Source organism: Trachemys scripta, chromosome 2, assembly GCF_013100865.1.
Source record: "Trachemys scripta elegans isolate TJP31775 chromosome 2, CAS_Tse_1.0, whole genome shotgun sequence".
Taxonomy (NCBI): Eukaryota; Metazoa; Chordata; order Testudines; family Emydidae; genus Trachemys; species Trachemys scripta.
Genome location: NC_048299.1, coordinates 71,864,678 through 71,886,968, shown reverse-complemented (window position 1 = coordinate 71,886,968; position 22,291 = coordinate 71,864,678). Strand labels below are relative to the sequence as shown.

Sequence of the window (22,291 nt, the reverse complement as noted above, 5' to 3'; positions counted from 1 at the left end):
CTAATGCTAATAAAGATGTTAAAGCCTTTAATTGAAACCCTGTAACTTGAGTTAGTTGAAATTTTTCAAATATTTTTTTCAGCAAAAATTGGCTTTTTTTTTTTTAATTGGAAACTCCCTTTTTTTAACAATGGTTTTCCCTATGCTTTGATCCTATAAGGATCTCTGTGGGAGGACTCCTGTATCCACAGAGATCCTGCAGTGGGTGAAAATGCAAATATTCCAGAACAGCATTGGATGGTTGCTGAGGAGCAGCCAGCTGCAAAGGGAGGTAATTTCCTCTTTACCGCCATCAGAACTGATTCAGTAGTTTAGTTTGTTCCATTAGCCATTATGATTACAGCTATTTAGCTTCCTTCAAAGAGAGTTGTTTCCCGGGGTGCTTCCCCCAGGCACTGGTCAGGTGGCCAGATGCCACTTGAGGGGGGTAACAACTGCTCTCTTGGGAATTTTAGTCAAATAAATTCCCTTTGCATCCCCGAATTAATCTCTAGATATCCCAACAGGTTTATAACTGGACTAATACAGTATATTTACTACTGTATATTTAGTGCAGCTACAGTCAGGCCCACACCCAAAGGTAAAGATTTGCAAACATTAGGCCCTAATTTTCTGTAGTACCATAAGTGAGAGTGGCAAAGGGTGAGAGATGTTGCCTGGAAGGTCCAGGGTCTCCGAGCAGTAAGCTCCAATGAGCACTCAGGTCTAGTAGACAGCTCAATAGTTCGGTTAAAGTTACACTCTGTGTTTTGGTGAATTAACTAATTGCCTCAGAGTGGCTTGAGAAGAAACAATTTCTTAGGAGGAATTTGAAAGAAGAGCAGGTGATGACTTCCCAAACAGGGAGTGGGTATGAATTAGCAGTGGTACACAAAACAAAGGGCTTGGCTACACTAAAGACTGCATTAAAGTAGCCCCAGGTGCCCTAACTCATGACCCATCCACACTGGCAAGGCACTTAGAGCGCCTGAACTCTGCAGCTGGAGTTAGGGTGACCAGACGTCCTGATTTTAGGGGACTTGTCCCACGTCCCGACCTTACATCAGTCGGGACGCACTTTGTCCCGATATCGGGGGAACCGTCTGGTGGAGGACACAAGCCATTGCTGCCGGCTCCGCTCACCTCTTCTTCCTGGGCCTGGGGCAGCACAGCTGAACTCCCGGCAGGAGCCTACAGAATGCTGCAGCCCCACTCCCCAAGCACGCACAGAGTTGGCAAGTAGGTCTCCACTGTGTGCTGCGAGGGAGGGGGGGCTTGTAGGCGCCAGCTGCGAGCCCCCCCGCCCCCTCGACCCGACCTGTGCGACCTTAGGAGTCACAGGGATGGGACCTGGATGCTTCCTGGGAGCTGCTCCAGGTAAGGCTAGCACTGCCTGGGACTCACCTGGCCACCTGGCAGGTCCCTCTGGCAGGAGGAGGGGGCTCTGCGTGTTGCCCCCCCCTCCCTCCCCGAGGGGAGAAGTGGGGACGGCGCAGAGGCAAGCTTGGGGGGGGGGGGGGGCGTGGAGCTGCCGGTGATTTCTCAGTTTTTCCTGTGCTCCGGCAGTTTTTTTTGTTTTTATTTTGCTCTGCCGCCTGCCTTTTTTTTTTTGGTTCTGTTCTGCCACTGACTTGTTTTTTTGCCTCCCCCCCCCCACCCCCCCTGTCCCAATATTTGACCTCTATCATCTGGTCACCCTAGCTGGAGTGCTCCTGGTAATCCACCTCCACGAGAAGCAGAACGCTTGCTGTACCTCGGCTGAAACGCCCCAGCATCAGTGTGAACGAGGTGTTGCATTACTGCACTGTGATCGGCCTCCAGAAACGTCCCATAATCCCCTTAAGTCAAGTGGCCACTCTTGCCATTGTTTTGGAATCGGCTGCAGCCATGCTGATATGCCCTTTCAAAGCTCCGTTTCTGACAGGTGCCTGCTTATCTGCTCTGGGCCAAAGCAACCATTACTGTGGAATGTTGCTGCTGTGAATGAGAGAGAGAGAGGCAGGGAGAAGGAGGCTCTGCTGCTGCTGTCTGAACTTACAAGACCGCATGCTGACATGCTCTCAGCCCCCCCCCCCAACCCACTCTCTCTCCCCCCACATACACACAACACACTTTCCCTACTGCGCTCTCCGAAGGCGGGTTTAACTCTCAGCGCTCTACATCTGCAAGTGTAGCCATGCCCAAAGACCACACCTGCCGTTGTAACTACCTGCTCGCTAAGCCTTGCCACTGTAGGATTGTCCTCTGATAGGAACGCTCTTTCTCAGCAGGCCTTTCTGGGAAGTGGCCTTTTAAATCTGGCAGGCAGCAAGAGCTGGAGCTTTAAAGTGGTCATTTTAGGACTGGCTGCTGCCTCTCCCTCTCTTCCAGATGGTACAGGTTCTTAACTCCTCTTTTGCGTTTGCTCTCTTATTTCTGAGGGCATAGCACACTTTCAGTAGCGGGGTGCTCTATGCATTGAGCCACTGTCAGAATGGCACAGAGTTGGGACTTGGAGAATGAAAGGAAAAGGAGCTCAAGGCTGGCACAAAGATGGAGCAATTTTTTGCAGTTTTGCCACCTTAGTCTCTGTGGTGTCCTTTGTTAGCCTACTAGGTTTATGACATATGTTCTGGTAGAGGTTTTAATATAGATAAATAACCAATTTTTAGGCAGAACCATGTAGCCACGAGTGCAGTACTGGAGTAAAGAGTACTGTTATTGACTGTGTCCTTGTATATGGAATATATTAAATATAGTAGTGGGAACTGAAATCTTTGTATGAAATAGTGTGTTTTTTACAGGAGGTTTTTGCTTTTTGTTTTATTGGAGGAAGGGTGGTTGACAATTCTTGCTAGTTCCTGATGGATATAAGAGCTGTGCTAATCTGCACTTCTGTATTATTTTATATTATTTGTTCTTATGAGAGAAATTAATCATATTGGCTGCAGGAAAAGTGGGCAATTAATTTTACAGCTGAATGCTTGAGAGTGGGTCAGGTGCCTGCGCCCATCTTTGTTTCCTTTCCTTTATGTCCTCCCTAATAGTGGCTTATCACATTCATAATTGGAATGGATTAATTTTAGAATGGGAATGACTCCTCTAGCAATCCTAATTACCTTTCCTGATGGAGCCACAAACTTTGAACAACCTGCAAACATTTGGGATTCTGTTTGTATATACTTTATAGTATGAATTATATTGTTAAATAACTGAGTGAATTATCAGCTGGTGGCAATCACATCGCTTGGGGGTTGCATGCAGTGCAGTGATCGAGCTGGCAATTTTGCGGGATTTTGTTTGCTTGTTTAACTTTTTGTATTCAGCTATATAGTGATCTATCCTAACCTATATTAATTACCAGTTCTGGGGGTATTATCCACTACACCATTAAATATCAGTGTCTGCCAGTGACAAACAGATACATCAAAATAAATACGGGTGGCACGTCTCATCAGGAAAAGCTCTAGATAACAAAAGGCTGGATTCATACCGGCTTTAACCCCATTGACTTCAGGGGTGATCTAGCAGGGATGAATTTGACCGAATACGTGGCACTCAAATAACAATATATGTCTGCTGACATCTCAGAGCTTCCCCCCACCCCCACAAGAGGCCATGACTGTAGCCTGGATTTGTTGGGAGTAGCCATGAGGCCAGCAAAGCAGCTGTGCTCTAAGCTTCACTCTCAGGCACCTGGAGAGAAGGGCTGACTAGGAATGATAGCAGCAGAGTTTGTAGGATAGCTTTCTCTGAGGAAACACCTTTCCCCAGCAAGGTCACTTACTGGAAAAATTCCACATTCTGGAAAATTTGTCCAGATAAGAAGATCCCAATGAAAAAAAGTCTCTAGTAGTTTTATTTGCTCTAATAAACATTTGATTTATACAAAACAAACACTGTTTAAAATGAAAATAAGTGCATGAAACATTTGATAAAGAAGAGTATATATCCACATTCCTATTTCATACATGATGGACAGGTGAAATACTCCTTAGAAGAATAAAAAATTCCCTTTACATGTAGTAGTAAAAATGTCAGTAGTGTCAGGGACTACTGGATGTTATTCCTTGGCCTCTACCCTGGAGTGAGGAAAAACAGGCCATGATACAATCTTATGCTACTATCCAGTTTGTGAAAATGGCTTGGGTTTCCTCTCCAGGCAGTTACTGGAATGCATTCTCCAAACCCACCACTAGAGGTCAATGGGCCATAGCTCTGCATAGATGATACATCAACACACCAAACGGCATTTATAGTAACAATGTTATTGATGTTTGCAGCACAAAGTAGCTAAGCGGTATTCCTTTTTCCCATAGCGCCACCATTCAAGCTAAAATAGTCCCCCTATAAAATCCAGCATAGTATTTTCTGAATCCAGTTTTAGTTGTTGACTTTCTGCACCACTCTTTAAATATCTCTATGTAGTTTATTATAAAAGCAGATACAAAAACATTTTAAATAAAATATTTTCACCATAAATCTTAACTTCTATGTGAATAAACATGTTTCCTATTGATTTATAAAGCAGTCTCCTAGAAAAATATCAATGTCTATCTGACAAAGGCTTTTATAATTGCACTGGACACACTTCTCTCTCTCTGTTTATTAATGGAGAATTGTTTTGTTAATGTCAATGGTACATTTTACTCCTCTGTGAGAAGATCACAGAAGACACCTGAAGACAAAACTGGTAGGAAATACTGACCGCTGATAGCTTTACTTTAAAGTCCAATATGAGGCCAACTTCAAATCTCAACCTCTTGGAGGGCTAAAAGAATGTAAGCAATGTCTGATGGGTGAATTTTGGAATGTACATTTTTTGCTAGTTATACTGAATAGCTGGGAGCAGCTCTAACTACTGTGTATGTGCAGTACGTGACAATCTTATGTTAAAGTGTTCCCACTGCACCCAGATCTGCATAGGAATTCAGAAATGGAGGACACTAACCTTCTTTCCTAGCTTTTGCAAATAAGGCATGAAAGAGTCTGAACTAAGAAACTGAAAAAAGAACTGGATAAGTTCATGGAGGATAGGTCCATCAATGGCTATTAGCCAGGATGGGCAGGGATGGTGTCTCTAGCCTCTGTTTGCCAGAAGCAGGGAATGGGCAAGAGGGGATGGATCACTTGATGATTACCTGTTCTGTTCATTCCCTCTGGGACACCTGGCATTGGCCCCTGCTGGAAGACAGGATACTGGACTAGATGGACTTTTGGTCTGACCTCCCTCTAGCTTTTCTTGTGTGTCAAGAAATTAGACATGCTATGTATAAAAAGAGTGTTTTTAGATCAATACATGAAGAGTAAAAAAAAAAAAAAAAAAGTACTGCCTTTCATCAGAATGTACAGCAAATGCAAAACATCTGGATTAGCATCGGTCTTGCCTGATTTCCTAGGATGGGGGGAAGGAAACGTGTTCCTCTGATATTTTGCAGCCTGCTAGCATGAAGTGTAAATTCAAAGCAATAAACATATAAGGGAGAATGACTTTGTATGGAGACACGTTAAGAGTTAAAAACGCAACCCCTCTTTTTTGGAATATTTTGAGGAACATAGTTGAGCATTGGTGACCCACTGAACAATACATACTAAACCTTTTGAAACCAGCTGCAGAAATGATTGCATAGTTACTGCAGAACTGAAACAGACTCTGAGGCCAAATCTGTCTATCTGCTGTGAATAAGCTCTCTAAAATACAGAGCAGCAAGGCAACAGCAGGATATGTACAGATATATGATTTGAAAGCCACCTTTCTATTGCCTATTGTTCCTATGCATTTGGTGAGGTGCCTAGCATGTTGTTGCTGGTATCATGAGAGACCTCTCCCTTTGTTTCCTAAGGAGAACCCTGCCCATTTAGGTACTGGTAGTTTCCTGGAAGCACATTTTACTCTTTCCAGAGTATGGCTGTATATATAAGAATAGCTATTCTGTAGTTATATACAGGCATTAATAAAGTGCAAATATTATTGGCTATTGTCAAATCTTGTTTCCTGAGGAAGTGCTAACACAGCTTAGCCATGACAAGATCTAAGGCAGCCACGGTATGACACCAACTCCCTATTTTTGGTTCACACAAATTCTTGTCCCTCTGTGGAGACACCACTTAAAAGGAGTGGCAAGATCCTCAGTACTTCAGGAAGCAAGTCCAGGCATTGATCAGGACCTCTTCTTTTTCCAAGCTGCATGAGTTCAGGAGCAACCTCCCTCCTTTACGCAAGCCTAAGCTGGTTGCTACTTGGTGGTGGTCACAGAGCAGTCTTCTGGGATTTTCTCCTCTGAACAACTTCTTCCTGAGAGTCTGTCCTGGTGCTCAAGCTCATTGAAACGCTCAGCCACGCACTGCGCAGTGAGCCGGGCTTCGGGGTCATGATCCCAACACTCAATAAGAGTCTCACACACCATCTGGATACCCTGCAATGGGCACAGAAACACAGCAATGAATTCCTCTACAGGATAGTTAGGTCTCGGGCAATGCAAACACTTGTGTGTGTGTAACTTTGTGCGACTTCTTGGGTGAGCAAAGTTACTGGCGGACGTAAGTGTTTACAGAATTGATCTCAATCATCTGATGTGAAGTGTAGTGAGAACTCTATATAAAAATACTGCACTATTTACAGTAGATCACAGCAGAGTTACTACAGGTTTTGGACCATTACTGTAGAGTACTATAGTATAAAATACAGTGGACCATTACTGCAGAATCCAGCAGTGTGTTTTAAAAGTGTGATATGGTACATGATACCCTCAACTATTACTGGTCAGCTGATCGTGAAGAGGGTAGTGGGAAATCCAAGTGAAATCTGGAGAAAAACTAAAGTATCAGGCCTCAGTTCAGGTCCTTGTAGTTTCTTGGATCTACGTAGAAACACTAGCCCTGATCTTGCAGACACACATTACTCACAGGTATTTGGCTGTAATTGCAATGCTGCTGCACATGTTAATTGGAAATAAAAACAGCTGTGTCTTAGCAATATCTTTATAAACAAGAGATATTTGCCAGGAAATTGTGTGTTTTGCTTTCTGACACTAAAGGCCATTAAGCAGGATTTATATTAAACTTTTTATTGAAAAAATAACACTTCACAATACCACATTAATTATATAATTTCCCTAATTGGTGATGTTGACTGATGTCAATGTTAATAGCAGAACGTTACTGTCTATATACAAATAACATTCATTTTCTGCTTGCATTGAAATTACAAGCAGTAAATTAAATTAAATATTAAACATTAACTTGGAATCAATAGTGCAACAAGTCTCATTAAGGGGGAAAACATTGCAATATGTAAATCTATTCCAGAATGTTATCACTATGAATAATGGGTTCATTACCAAAACACAACTGCAGAGAAAGAAAATGAATATGGAGGAGCCATTACAGTAAGAGCAACTTAGTACTAATTTTGAAATCAGTAGAACGAATTCTGGGGTAGATTCCCCACCTGGGATAAACTGTGATAGCTCCATTGAAGTCAATGCCCTGTTGAATTTTAGGTGGCGCTGCATGGAAAGTTGAGGATTTATATGGCGGGAACCAAATCTCCTTTTATTAAAGCTCCTTATCAGTGAGATCAAATCCAGTACTGTCAATTTCCCTAAATGATCCTTTTGATTAAACCTCACTTATGGCCAGATTGTGCACAGCCCCTGGAAGTACAGAGACTGTGCTCTTCCCAGTTTGCCATTCTAGGGGGCCTGTTGGGTAAGCACCATAATCTCTCCATAATGTAGTTAGGGAGCAGCAACTATCCTGCCACCTGGTTCCACAGGGCAGCAGCTAGTGAGAAGCACTCACCTGTTGCCAGACAAGGGGCAAAGTGTCCTAGGGTTCTCTAGCAATTGCTCTAAGGCTTATGGGGCATCTGTAGCTCATCTAGTAGTGCTGGCAGCAGAACTGGAGTGTTTCCCTGCTCCGGTTTCTCTGAGACAATCAGGCTGGTTCCTGCCCTCATTTATTTGGCCCTACTTTGGTAGTGACTGGCAAGTGTGTTCTTCTGTGAGCAGCTGTCAATTTATTTCACTGATGTGATCGACAGGCTGCGGACTGGGTTGTCTGCTTTTGTGATACCAGCCAGCGCAGGCATTGAGAAATACACAGCCTTGCCTGGTTTTCAGACAGTTTCACTCAGTACTTGTCTGCACAGTGCCACAGTCCCGTCTCCGGGGGGGGGATGAACTGTACAGCGCTCTAATGTGTTGCACTCTCACTGCACTGTGTAGATTCCACTGGCTTAAACAACAAGGTACCTAGTTTGCATTGACATAGTCCAGTTTCAAACGGGACCACGTTAACACACGCTAGGCACCTCTGAGTCTGAGCCTGAGCCAGCAGGGTCTATACAAGGCGGTTGGAGCGCTCCACAATTCACACCCCTGTAGTTCAGACTGTGATAAGCCCCTAGTGAGGTTTTGACTGAGATTAGAGGGCTGTGACTAACCACATGTAAGACGAACCCATGTTCTTTAGGATCGGTTAAGGCCAATAGAGAGGTTCAGAGCCCACAACTGAAGAGCATTGTTAATGCTTCCCTTGCAAAGCCCTTAACAAGCTGAAACTGCCCTTCCTCTGTTGCCTTAACCCATCAGATCAGCTGGCATGTTCTTGCTGATGGTCCCTAGGGAAAACTTCTGAGTCTGACAGCAGTTATTTCTCAGCTGAAGGGAGCCCCATATGGAATTTTCTCCCCTTTGACTCTTCAGAGCCTGAACTGGGAGTGCTTTAGGGGGCAATATATTTCACTGAGATTTGGCTGATTGATTTGGGTTTGGTTTCTAGTTAATGTGGATCATTTAGGGTAGAGATTGTGTCTTCTGAGACCACGGGTGCAGTAGAACTTCACTGCCCTGCACTAATGGGGTGGGGCTGGAAGAGGAAACCCAGTGCAGAATGATGAGGTGTGTGATTTCCTAACGATGTGAATGGGCAGGAGCACCAGCACCGCAAGCCAATTAAGAAACTCTAGCCCTTTTCTTAAGGGATGGTGCAGTCTGTTCAGCCCTCTGCACCCCAGGGCACTGGATGAGGGACTGTATCTGGACTGTATCACCCCTACTCAGGGCAGTGGCTGAATGCTACATTCTCTTGCATGGCATGTTCTTACCTGGTGGTTGAGCCAGGAGCTAGGGATCTCTGGACGCCCTCTATCTCGCAAGACATTGTCCTTCATGCTTTCAACACAAGGGTGCTCTCGTACTTTAGAACCAAATGGGGGCTCGTAGTCTTTCACTTCTGCCAAGGGAATAAGTAAACACAGAGACTCAGATGGGTTTGCCTGTTACAGTGGTGCCAAGAGCCTTTTACAGAAGTAGGATCAGCTGCTTAACTGCCACAGCCCGTGGTGTACCAGCTGACCAGCTTCAAATAAAGCCACGCCTGTGGCTTTTTCTAAAATGTAAGTCTTTTTTTTCCCCTTTTTCCTGGTGGGCTCATTCTATCCTCATTTGCATTATGCCCCAATACTTACTGACATTAACAGCAATCACCGCATCATAGTGACTCTCAACAATTTGGGAGTCTGATCCAGGAGCCCTCATTCAGGCAAGAGCTTTGCCTGAGCAGAAACTGCAGGACTGGCCCCTTTGGGCTGACCTAGTTTGCAAATCCAGGGAAAATACTTTGAGGGTGGACATCCAAGTGAAATCTGTTCAGGGTTTACATATGAATGTGGCTGGTCTCTAAAGGAGAACAGTATCAGAGGGGTAGCCGTGTTAGTCTGAATCTGTCAAAAGCAACAGGACCCTCAGTTGCTTTTTAAAGGAGAACAGTTGCTTGAGAAATTCAAAGGTGCAGTTTATTAAGGCACAAAGCAGTGCTAAAAGCTGGTGTCTAGGCCTCCCAGGTCACTACAGAGAAATGATCACTGGAGACAAGACTGTACTCCCCCCGCCCAAATATGAATTTAAAAAGGGACGGGGGGAAGAGTTGGAAGGGAGGGAAGATAGATTCTGACCTATTGGCACTATGTAGTGGGCCTGGATTCAAGACAGGAGGAGTCCTTCCACTCTAATTTTTGTTTGTGTTCTCCATATTTTTGTATGGGTGCACATGAGTGTGTGTGAGAAAGACTAAGCCATATGGGACCTTTGGAGAAAACTCAAGAAATCTCTGGGAGCGGCAATATTACAGTAAATGCTGACACAATGTAGAAAATGCTGTGGTTTCTTTGGAAACAGATGGAGAAGTTACTCCCAGGGAAAGGCCTAATGACTTACTGGTACTGGATAAAGATTTATGAGGTTGGCCTGTTCTACTGCCTATTGTTTCATTCCAGGAATTAATTGAGGGCCCTTTGAAAATGTGACATATATAAGAAAAACTGAAATGTAATTGACAAGATATTCTAGTGATTGCATTTACATACCTAGGAGATGCACAAGAAGGAATGGGATGAAGGGCAATATTATAATGCTATAGGAGAAATCAATGGTACAGCCTCAGCTGGAATACCATGCAGCACATCTTGCAGGTTATTTCATAATTAAAAATTATTCAGAGAAAGGTGACCAGAATGATCCAGGGCCTGGGGAAATTCTTGTATGAAGAGAGATTGAACACATTGGGGATGTTTACTTTAGAAAGGAGACGAATAAGAGGGGACACGATAAAAAGTGCTTCGTATAATGACACAAACAATAGAGAAGGTAGAACAGGAACTTGTGTTATGAGACAGGGAGAACAGAAGAATAGGAGACATTCAATGAAACTGAAGGGTGGCAAATTCACAGGATAAAGGAAATACTTTTTTATACAATGCATAATTAGTCTGTGGAACTCATTGTCACAGGCTGTTGCTGAGACCAGGAATTTAGCAAGATTCAAAGAGGAATTTGGAATCCACTTTATATGGGTACCAAAAATCTCCAGAGTTACAACACTTACTGATCATGACAAGTTATGAAAGGAATACTAAAGCTCATGCTTCTGAGCTTAAGCCAATCTCTAAATACTGGAGATCAAGATGAGATTGAACGTGGGGGCAGGTTATCCCACATATGCTTATGGTGGAGTGGGGTTCTTACACCTTCCTCTGAAGCGTCTGGTACTGTCCATTGTCTGAATACTAGATCAATTGGTCCATAAGTCTGATCCAGTATAGCAGTCCCTAAATTCTTAGGACTACGTCACTGTCTTTAAGTCTTGAATATAATTAAACAAGCATTCAATTAAGGGCCAGAGTCTTCCAGTCTTGCTCCTGCTGATTAGTACCTTGATCCACAGATCGTTCCACCAGCAGAGTAAGACTGCTCAACGGGAGTATGGCTAGCAGAATCTAGCCCTTAAAACCAAATGGAAACTGCCGTCTTGACAGTCTGATGCCATGAGTACAATGCAATGCCTGCACAATGAAAAAGCAGATACATCCAGTTTCAAAGTTGTTGCAAGCTTTAACCATTAATAAGCAAATCTAATTAAAATCAATATCAGAACCATGCAATACCTTGGAAAGTGTTCAGTTTTGTCATGAATTCTAATGGGATCGGCCTTCCCTGACTCCTGAGCTATTTGTTACTACTATTTATCATTTGACAATGGCAGTGCCTATGCACCCTGGTCAAAGGATCACGGCCCTATTGCAATATATACAAACAACAGAGAAGACAGTCCCTTTCCCAAGGAGCTTACAGTTCTAGTCAGTCAGGACATGATAGGAGGATAGAACAGACAAAGGCCGAAGGGAGGGAGGGAAGAGTAGGAGGATGAAACCATTTCCTGCTGGAAAGTATCAATAAAAAGGCAGCCACATTAAGAGACACCAGCACCATCCACTGTTATGGGGGATATAGTGACACAGTTGTTTGCAGTGTTGCTGTAGTCATGTTGGTCCCAAGATAGGAGAGAAACAAGGTGGGTGAGGTAATATCTTTTATTGGACCAACTTCTGTTGGCGGAAGGGACAAGCTTTTGAGCTACACAGACGTGGATGCTCATGGTTCAATGCTGGATACTCTTAATTTTTATTATGTTAGAAAATGGCAAATGATGCATTTCTCAGCAGGTGATCAAGAATTTTTTACTTATGATTCAAGTCAAGCTCTATGTGAATGGAAATTCAAATTCAATTCAATATACAAAAACATTTTAACTTTGTTAAAATAAAACTCCCTTAAATGTGCTGGATACACAAGAAAAAAGTTTTTCACAGACTAAAACATGTTTTGCATTTAAAACTAACTTATTTATTAAGCAAAGGAACTATAATAAAGAATTAAAGGCGAATAATGCAAATCAACCTGGGTTTATGGAAAATACATACTGTCAAACTAACTTGATATCCTTTTTGATGAGATTACAAGTTTGGTTAATGTAATATACCTAGACTTCTGTAAAGTGTTTGACTTATTTCCACATGACATTTTGATTAAAAACTAGAGCAATATAAAATTAACATGGCAGACATTAAATGGATTACAAAATGTCCAACTGATAGGTCTCAAAATGGGGAATTGTCATCAAGTGGGTGTGTTCCAGTGGGGTCCTGCAGGGATTGGTTCTTGGCCCTATGCTATTTTACATTTTTATCAGTGATTTGGAAGAAAACATAATATTGTGTCTGATAAAGTTTGCTGGTGACACAAATTGGGGGAGTGGTAAACAATGAAGGGGACAGGTCACAAAGAATGTAGGCCATACGTACAGAATGGGGGACTCTATCCTGGAAAACAGTGAGTCTTAAAAAGATTTGGGGGACATGGTGGATCATCAGCTGCCCATGAGCTCCCCATGTAAGTCTGTGATCAAAAGAGCTAATATGATCTTAGGATGCATAAACAGGAGAATCTCAAGTAGGAGCAGAGAGGTTATTTTACTTATATGTTTGGCACTGGTGTGACTGTTGCTGCAATACTGTGTCCAGTTCTGGTGCCCACAATTCTAGAAGGATGTTGATAAATTGGAGAAAGTTCAGAGAAGAGCCACGAGAATGATAAAGAATTAGAAAACCTGCCTTCTAGTGACAGAGTCTATCATTGAGCTTAACAAAGAGGTTAAGGGGTGACTTGCTTTCAGTCTATAAGGGGGTACAAAAATTTAATAATGGGTGCTTCAATCTAGGAGAGAAAGATATAATGCAATTGAATGGCTGGAAGTTGAAGCTAGACAAATTCAGACTGTAAATAAGATGTAAATCTATAATAGAGTAATGAACCATTGGAACAATTTACCAGTGGTCATGGTGGATTCTCCATGTTTAAATCAAGACTGGATGTTTTTCTAAAAGATCTGCCCTAGGCATTATTTTGGGGAAGTTCTATGGCCTGTGTTATACAGGTCGTCAGACTAAATGATCACAATGCTCCCTTCTGGCCTTCCACGCTGTGAATCTGTAAAAGTTTGTCCCTTCCACCAACCGAAGTTGGTCCAATAAAAGATACTGCCTCACCCACCTTGTCTCACTAATAGTGAAACAGTGTCAGGTATTCCTAAAAGCTTGTTTGACTACGTATGTGTCCATCACCCTGCTCATTGTCTGTGCAGATCTCAGAGGAGTCTGGGGCAGGGAAGATGATGCAGTGGAGGTGGTTGATTCCCTCCCACTTAGCCTGATCAAAAAGTCCATTGGAGTTAATGAAAAGACTCCCATTGGTCTCAATGGGTTTGGGATGAGGCCGACTGGGAGTACAGGGTGAGATGGGGTGTGGGGAACCTCCCTGCTGCACAGTGGGATAAATGGGCCCTGTTTGTTTAACTGTCATTCCAGTGTTCTGTTATTAATCACTGCAGTTTTTCTTTAACACTTAAATAAATAAAGCGCAGCTCTTACAAAACACTCTTCATCAGTAGATCTCAAAGCACTTTAGAAAGGAGGTCAGCATCATTACCCCCATTTTCCAGCTGTGGAAACCGAGGCACAGGTAGAGCTGGGAATAGAACCCAGACCTTTTGAGTCCAATATCAGTGCTCTATCCACTAGATAACACTGCCTTCTCACAGAGGCTGGCTAGGCTGGTGAGGGAAAAAGCTGATCTACATTCTTCTAATATTTCCCCTGACTGAAATTACTTCTCTAGTATACCCAAATCAAAAGGTTGAATAGACTTTTTTTTTTTTAAAAGGGGGAAATTTAGGTAAGATGCCTGTTCTCATAACCAACATTATAAGAACACACGTCTCTTTGTTAAGCTAAACAGCTTCAGCTCCTTGAGTCTATCCCTATAAGGCAAGTTTTCTAAAATTCTTATGACTCTTCTCTGAGCCCTCTCCAATTTATCAACACCCATCTTGAATTGTAGACACCAGAACTGGACACAGTATTCCAGCAGTGATCACACCAGTGCCAAACAGAGGATTGCATTAGCACTTTTGGCCATAGCATCACACTGGGAGCTCATGATAATCTACCCCAACCTGCAAATCTTTTCCAGAATCACTGCTTCTCAGAATAGAGTCCCCTGTCCTGTAAGCATGGCCTGCATGCTTTGTTCCCAGATGTATACACTGATATTTAGCCATACTACTACACACGTTGTTTGCTTGTGCCCAGCTTTCTAAGTGATCCAGATTATTCTGCATCAGTTACCACGCAGCAGCTTTCTTAGCGCCATGTGGGCGCTCAGGTAACCCGCCCGGGGACCTGCTGTGGCCAGGGGAGGGATGCCCCTCCCCGATCCCCAACCTGTCGCAGCCAGTGCAGCCGGCCAATGGGAGCTGGGGGTGAGAGCAACACGCTGAGCTTCCTGCCCCCCCCACCTAGGACCCGAACCTGCTGGCTGCTTCTGGGGTGCAGCACGGTGCCAGGCAGGGAGGGAACCTGCCTTAGCCCTGCTGCATTGCTGACCAAGAGCCACTCAAGGTAAGCCCACACCCCAACCCCCTACCCCAGTCCTGAGCCACACCCCAAACCCGGAGCCCCCTCCTGCATTCCAAACCCCTCATCGCCAGCCTCACCCCAGAGCCCTCACCCCCTCCTGCATCCCAACCCCCTGCCTCAACCCACAGCCCCCTCCTGCATGCCAAATCCCTCAGCCCAATCCTCCCAGCCAGGACCCACCTCCTGCACCCCAAACCCATCATCCCTGGCCCCTGCCCAGATCCTGCACCCCCTCCCACACCTCAACCCACAGCCCTTTCCCACATTCCAAATCCCTCGGTCCCACCCCGCGGCCTGGAGCCCCCTCCTGCACCACATGAATTTTGTTATGTGCACCAATCTGGTCAGATTGGTGCACATAATAAAATTCATTCTATATGGGTGGGAAAAATTAGAGGGAATACAGGTGACCTGTCCTCCTCATTATTTATCCCCTCCCCTCCAATTTTTGCATCATCTGCAATCTTTATCAGTGATGATTTTATATTTTCTTCCAGGTCATTAATAAAAATGTTAAATAGTGTGGTTACTGTAATACAAATAATAAGGATAATTAATATTAACTGAGCATTTCCATTGCTCCATTTTCACCTCATCATTCTGCGGGACATAGTTTTGTCTCGTGTGGAAGGCCAGTCCCTTTACTGGAACATTGCCTATTGTATCGCATAGATATGTGGAAAAAAAATGTCCAGCTTGCCTGAAGAGGACAGGCAAAAAACTGGAGGGTGATGAATTTTCAGATTAATCAAAATAATGTTTGCACACATCTGTGATGATCATCCAGCGTACTAAAATATAATCTCTCTCTGATAGCACAGCTCATCAGAGGCTCTCAAGACACTTTACAAACATTGATGTGTAAACTGAAAGAGTACAAATGTTCAAAACTGGGTATTTCAGGCACCTAAGTCACCTAAGCTGCAGCTCCTGAGGTGGGGAGGGGAAGGAAGAGAAATGTTACTGAGCACTAGCTGCTGAGCCATGAGCAACAGAGGCCTACTTGGCTCGACACCTTAGAGCCCTGGGGGTCGGGTTAGCCCCAAAGTGCATGTTAGACTTGTGGGTCCCCTTCCGAAGCCCAGGAAGTGGGGTTAAGAGCCATCAAGAAAGAGCAGGGATGTTGGGCCAGGCAGATTCTATACAATGGAGGCTGCATTTCATTGTGTTAAAGGACACATTATATTAGTAACCAAAATCTATGGTGGTTTGACTCTTTCCAAAAGCAGCATAGGGTAAATCAGTGCCCTTGTTCACGTAACGTACACTCATCACACATAGTTATATTAAAACCAGGCCTCTGTTTCAACTGAAGTTGTGATGCTGCTCCATAGCCAACCTCCCCAGGCAATGTAATATTTCTTGAGTACCCCAAGCAATGTCAGCCATGCGCTGGGGTCTCTCTCCTCCCCACTTCCCCATATTGTATTTGAGAAGAGTTGCACCTGAGCGCGCCCCCCGCCCTCCTCCCCCGACCGATGGCAGCTCCATTCCTAAACACAGATGCTTTCAATTTCTTTCTAGAAGGCTGGCAGAGAAACTGCACTTGCCGTTCTCGCGCCAAAGGCAAGTCTTTGGGAGGAAAATTATATTTTTTGCAACATGCAGCATCTGGTGCCCAGCTGTTGTGCTGATTGAAATACCAAGTTAACGGTGGAGTGGGGTACTTGGTTCTTCCAAAAGCAGTGTTGCTGGGTTTCTAAATATGTCCTCTAAGTTATACGCCAGTGAAAAAATCAAACTTTATCTGCGTCTCTGCCTTCCCCCTCTCCCTCTTGTGCTTTTCCATATTTAGCACAACAAAAACAACACTGAATAGCATGGCCTTTGCATAAAGCTAAGACCCACCTGCACCACTTTTTACAGTGGGATGCTGCAGCTTCCCAGTACAGACGAAACTGCTGGGTTTTTAAAAAAAAACAAAAAACAAACAAACAGAGGCTGCCTAGAAACAATTCACATACTGCAGAGACTGTGTTTGACAAAACTTCTGCAGTGAAAGGCCCTGCCACACAGCACCTCCTACACTACACAATCCTTCACACCCACAAACACATTCTCCAGAGAAATACAGAGCTCCCTTTGATAAAGAAACTGCCATTCAACTGTGTCAAGGCACAATACCTATTAGGCCCACCTGCTTCCCCTGCAAGTCGTTAGTGTAAGGTCCCAACAGTAATGCTGATTCCTCCTACTTTTGAAACTCCCACACTTTCCATAGGGATGGGATTACTGACATTGTAACCATGTCTTTGCTGGAGAGAGAAAGAGAAAGAACTATTTTGGATCTCTAAATTCCACAGGCTCCCCTGGACATCCCAACTATATTCACCGGCATCCGTCACATCAACCTACCAAGGTCCAAATGAGGGGTACTTCCTCTCTTGTTGGATTGTGTATCCCATATATGAGAAAGCGTGTATTCCTCATGCGCCAGAGAAGTCACGCTGGTAGGAAAGGAACTAGTTGTGATGGTGGCAGAAGGTATCAGCGAGAGAGATGGGGGGGATGATAATCATGAATGCTGTCAGGTAATCTGCCCGTCAGGAGCCAGGGTGTCAGATCGCATGAGGCAAGAGATGATCTTTTAGAGACACATGAGAAAACCCAGTCACTATGCTACTGCTCTCTGTGAAGGGGGGCCAGGGAGGGCAGTGGGATAGGAGGGGGAGCAAGGGGGGCTACTGCAACTCAGCGAGTGTGGGGGAAGCCAGCTCCAGGCTGGGAAGGGGTATCCACCTAGGTCCTACTGCCAGTCTTAGGGCAGTTCCTCAGTGGCTGGTGTCCAGTGCCCCATGTTCCAGTCCCCTTGGCAGCTGGTGCAGTGTGTGTTGACAACCCCCTGCCCAGTTGCAGGTGACCTGTCCAGTCCCCCTCACTCTATCTCAGCGGCTGGCATATGTGCTTCTGCCCCTCCCTGGGACCAGATGTCTTTGCTGGGACCCATGGTGGCTGGTCATTAGAGTCATTGGGCCAGAGAGGAAAAGCAAGAATGACTCCACAGTTCAGTGGTTAGGGCCTGTGCCTGGGAGGTGGGAGATCCTGGGTCCAGGCCCCCTGCTCCAATGAGTCTTTCATTATTTATCCACAGTGGAACAGCCTCAATAGGAGAGACTGAGGGAGTCCTCTGCAGGCTATGCCATAGCCTAGTGGTTAGAGCATTCTCCTGAGAGGCAGGAGACCCTGCCCTGTTCCAATGCTCTCTCCTCTTTAGGCAGAGCAGGAAATTGAACCTGGGTCTCCCACATCCTAGGCAAATACTCTGTCCATTTACTAGAATTAATAAGGTTGGCACCACCAGCAGCTGCTACTGACACCTTTGGCATTTTGTGTGGAGTGAGGCAGGCTCCTAACTCCTTGTCACAGGAGACAATTTAGGTGCCTAAGCCATCTGACTCCAAGAGAGGGGTTCCCCATCTCTTCGGCATCTCCTATTGGCTACCTTAGATGGCTCCCCACCTAGCGTGCACTGGTTGTTGTGAATCCCATTCTTAGGCACCTCTCTCTGTTGGATGGGGACCCTAGGCCCCTAACTCAGGCTTTGTGGATCTCAGAGTGGTGCCAGTTTTCTAGTTGCCCCTGAAAGGGCTTGCAACAGTCAGTGTCCCAATGTTTAAGTCCCTTTGTGGCTCTGGGCCCAAGTTCTGGGAGTTATATTTCAATTATTAGGACAAAAGCTTAAGGCTTGGCTCTATCCCTTGTGACTAAAAGGTCACCCCAGATCGGGAACAGTAAAATCTTTATGTCGTGCCATCATGTTGTGGAATTACATTTCCTGGGAAAATGACTGAAATCAGGAAATAAACAAGTTCAAGAAGGTTTTTTTTTTTTTTTTTTTTTTTTTTTTGAGACAAGCAGTGATTGAGGGGTAGGATGAAAAAAGAAAATCAGGAAGTGGGGTTAAGATCCATCAAGAAAGAGCAGGGATGTTGGGCCAGATAAGCTTTTCCTTTTCCTAACATTTCTTATGTGCTTAGTCTAAAGGTTATAATGGGTCACTCTCTTCTAGCTGACAAGCTGATGATTTTTCTTCCTTATGAAACTACACTCATATCCTCTTTTAAGCAGCTGCCTTGTGATCAGAGCTTCAATGAGGCTTGCTTTCACCACAAGCACCATTCCACTGTACTCAGCAAATATCAACAGGAAAGGACCTCAGGCATCAGCAAAAGGATGAAAGATTCCTGAACAAACAGCTCTCTCACACACACTATACACACACACACATACATATATACACACACACACACACACACATATATACACACACACACACACACATATATACACACACACAACAGTGAGCTGCTAAATGCAAGAAACAAAGTGTTCAAGAGACAGAGCAAAGATCCTGTATTTCCACTTTTAAATTTCATCATCGTTGTTTACTAAACACAAATTAAAAAGAGCAAGTGGCATCAATAAGTGGCCTGTATTTATAAATGCACAGCACCATACGAGTTAAACTAGGATGGGCTTGTCTTTAAAGATGCAAGCTTGAGGTTAAATTATGGAACCACAAAATGTTTGTCAAGCTCTACTTCCTTGAAATATTTGAATAGTTTTGGGATTTTTTTTTTTTTTTTTTAATGCTTGTAAATAGCTAGACCCATTGCATATTTGCTTTGCAGGTTTCCTCACACACTTGTTTCAGGGGCGAATCCATTACCCAGAGCCCGGCTAGAGTGGAGGAATGCTCCTCCAACCATGCAGAGACCATTCCAGCTCAATAGTAGAGAAGTCTTCATGGACAAGAGGCCCCATGAAGCAGCAGATCTGCAGCCTGATCATGTCTCCCTCCCATTCATTCATCTGCGCATTGGTGTGCAGGAATCCTCACATTGTGAAACTCTGCACCTTGCTAGGTTGCTCCCTCTCTGTGCAGCCCCTTGAAATACTACTGCTCTGGTTCTGCTGGACAAGGAGACCCCATAGTTTTCGAAGAAGTGACAAAATTTGCTTCCGAATGCACATTTGCCATGATATCTGTCAAAGTTATCTGCAACACCTCTGTTACTCAGTCCTGCTGTGCAAGGGTCAACGTTCCAAACTGGGCGGTAGCTTTAGGATGGACACAAATGTCCCATAATGCTCTGCCCTATGACGACACCAGCAAATTTTACTTGTACCTTGACCAGGAGCTAAATTCAGAGGGGAGACAAAGCCAAGGCCCTGTGTACGTCATAGCACATTGCATATAAATTCTGTGGCCAGTCTCCTGGTTTCTATACCATACATAGCTTCATACTGGACATTTTGGGGCAGCTTTAGGCATAATCTCAGAAATGGAGATTTAGTTTTAATGAACTACATCTGAAAATGAGTAACAGTATTCCTTGTGATATTTATTTTGATGTTACATTCAATTTATTTTACTCTGTCTCTACATCTTCAATATCCCACTGTTTGTTATACTTACAATGTGTTACTGGATTATAGAAGTTGTCAGGGGTGCAGTTGAGTTTTTGGCCCCCCTCTAAGGTATGGGAGAAAGATTGGGACTTAGGGATTTACCCTGGGATGTTTCTGCTAAAATGACCAGTCATAGGTCATTAGGTTTCAGAGTTAACACTCCAGGGAGGTAAACGGGGGGGGGGGGAGGGGAGAGGAGGAAGTTTACAAACCTATTGCTTCAGACTGTATTGTATATAGAATCAGCTCAGAAGAAAAAACTATTAAAGAGGCATACAATGCCCAGGGGCTGCTGGATAATTCCTACAACAATTAAAGTGATAAAAATTGTAACAGTCATTCAAGCATATTGAGCCAAAACATTCCTTTAATAATAAAACCTCATCGCACGTACCTCCAACACCATTACAACGAGACGTCATTTCCCACAGGACCAAAGCCATAGAATACACATCCGTTTGCTTGAAGGATTCAATGTTGTCCAAATTCATCCTGGATTCCAGGACTTCAGGGGCCATGTATCTCGCTGTGCCAACCTGTAGCCGGGTATAAAAGGAACAGCTCAAGCATGGAAATTGTAGTTCACATTTTCCATTCTACTGTAGTTTTGCTTCAACCACAGCTACGTTATTTGATTTTTAGTAAGGAATATGGACCAAGTTCTTTGTTGCTCAGAGAATTTGGCACTATATAGACCACCAATCTTCTTGCATCCCTGGGAATGAGTGAACTAAGGTTAAAAAAAAATCCCATAGTGGTTTTTCATTGTGGGATTTCACCAATGTTTTTTTCTTTTTTGCTCTTTGAATGTTTACAGAGATAAGCCCGACTATTCAAGAGTTAAAATTTTTTCCATACATCCAGTGCCTTTCTGTGGGTTTCAAATGAATATGAAATATATTACGTTCATTCTCACTGGATGTTATAACGCTAGCTGTTCCCTTTGCTGATGATGGCAAGTTTAAAAAGCAAAGTGTAAAAGATATGCAAATATTTAATGTAGAATCAGGTATGTGAATCAAAAACAGAACCTGAGACTTTGTTTGAAAACCCCGTATCAAAGTTTATACGTGTCTAACAATTTTCTGATTTCTTCAGCATTGGTATAGCTTGGATTGTGACCACGGTATGCAGATGGCAAAATATTGATTATAGCTTTTATCAGAGGGGAGGACTTTGGAAGTAATTCTTAGATATCTCAAGAGTTAGTTGCAAATTACAAATTCTCCGTTGACTAGATACTGTATCTAAAATCTACCCTGAAAAGCCCCAAACACATTAAGACCCTGATCTTGAAAAGACAATCTCCAGTGGGACTACTCACATGCTTAAGCATGGAGGTAAGTATGCAGGATTGGGACCTAAATTAGCTATTTGCAGACTGACATACAGCTATAACTATACAGTTCAGAGGTGGTGACAGTTTTACATGACACAACCAATCACGAAAACTGTGAAGTGGGGCTGCTCACCATTATTTCAAAAAATGATTTAATATAAAACTAGAGTGGACAAAGCATGTGACTGTAATATTGGAGGGCATTACCCCACACTGCAGACTTAATTCGCTGTTGCCCTTCAACGTGTGTAGCCATTTATATCACTGCTCTGTGCCATTCTGATCTGGCAGCATTTCACACCCACTTGTCACCGGTGCAAATGACTACACAAGGTTGCATGGCAGTGGAGAATCAGACCCTATAAACTTAACTGTACCACCTAACATGTAGATGAAATAAAAAAATCTTAACTCACATAAAACCAACCACATTTCCTTACTGTTTAACATTTATCCTCCACTCCCTTACCCCCCTGTTTACTGTCCTTTGTCTAAATTTCAGTTCTAAGCAATTTGAGTCAGGGACTGTCTTTTTCTGTCTGTGGAGCACCTAGTGCACCGTGAGAGCTACTGGAATACAAATAGTAACAAACTCAATCTGTTTCCAACCTCTTTATTAGGGTTACCATACGTCCGGATTTTCCCGGACATGTCCGGCTTTTGGGGGCTCAAATCCCCGTCCAGGGGGAAATCCCCAAAAGCCGGGCATGTCCGGGAAAATCGGGAGGGAGGGAGGGCTCGGCAGGGCCTCTTTGGCCGGGGCCGCA

General features: G+C 44.0%; 1 protein-coding gene across 3 annotated transcripts in view; it reads right to left on the bottom strand.

Annotated features, from left to right (window-relative positions):
• Positions 1-3,797: 3,797 nt before the first annotated feature.
• The window catches only part of TGFBR2 (transforming growth factor beta receptor 2), a 74,870-nt gene continuing 56,376 nt past the window's right edge, over positions 3,798-22,291 (bottom strand). For all 3 annotated transcript variants that reach the window (XM_034760835.1, XM_034760837.1, XM_034760838.1), the window contains 3 exons: positions 20,580-20,721; positions 9,068-9,195; positions 3,798-6,374 (listed from right to left, as the gene is read on the bottom strand). In XM_034760835.1, the coding sequence (XP_034616726.1) occupies positions 6,195-6,374; positions 9,068-9,195; positions 20,580-20,721 (450 nt within the window). In that variant the 3' untranslated portion in view covers positions 3,798-6,194. The remainder of the gene's footprint in view (positions 6,375-9,067; positions 9,196-20,579; positions 20,722-22,291) is intronic.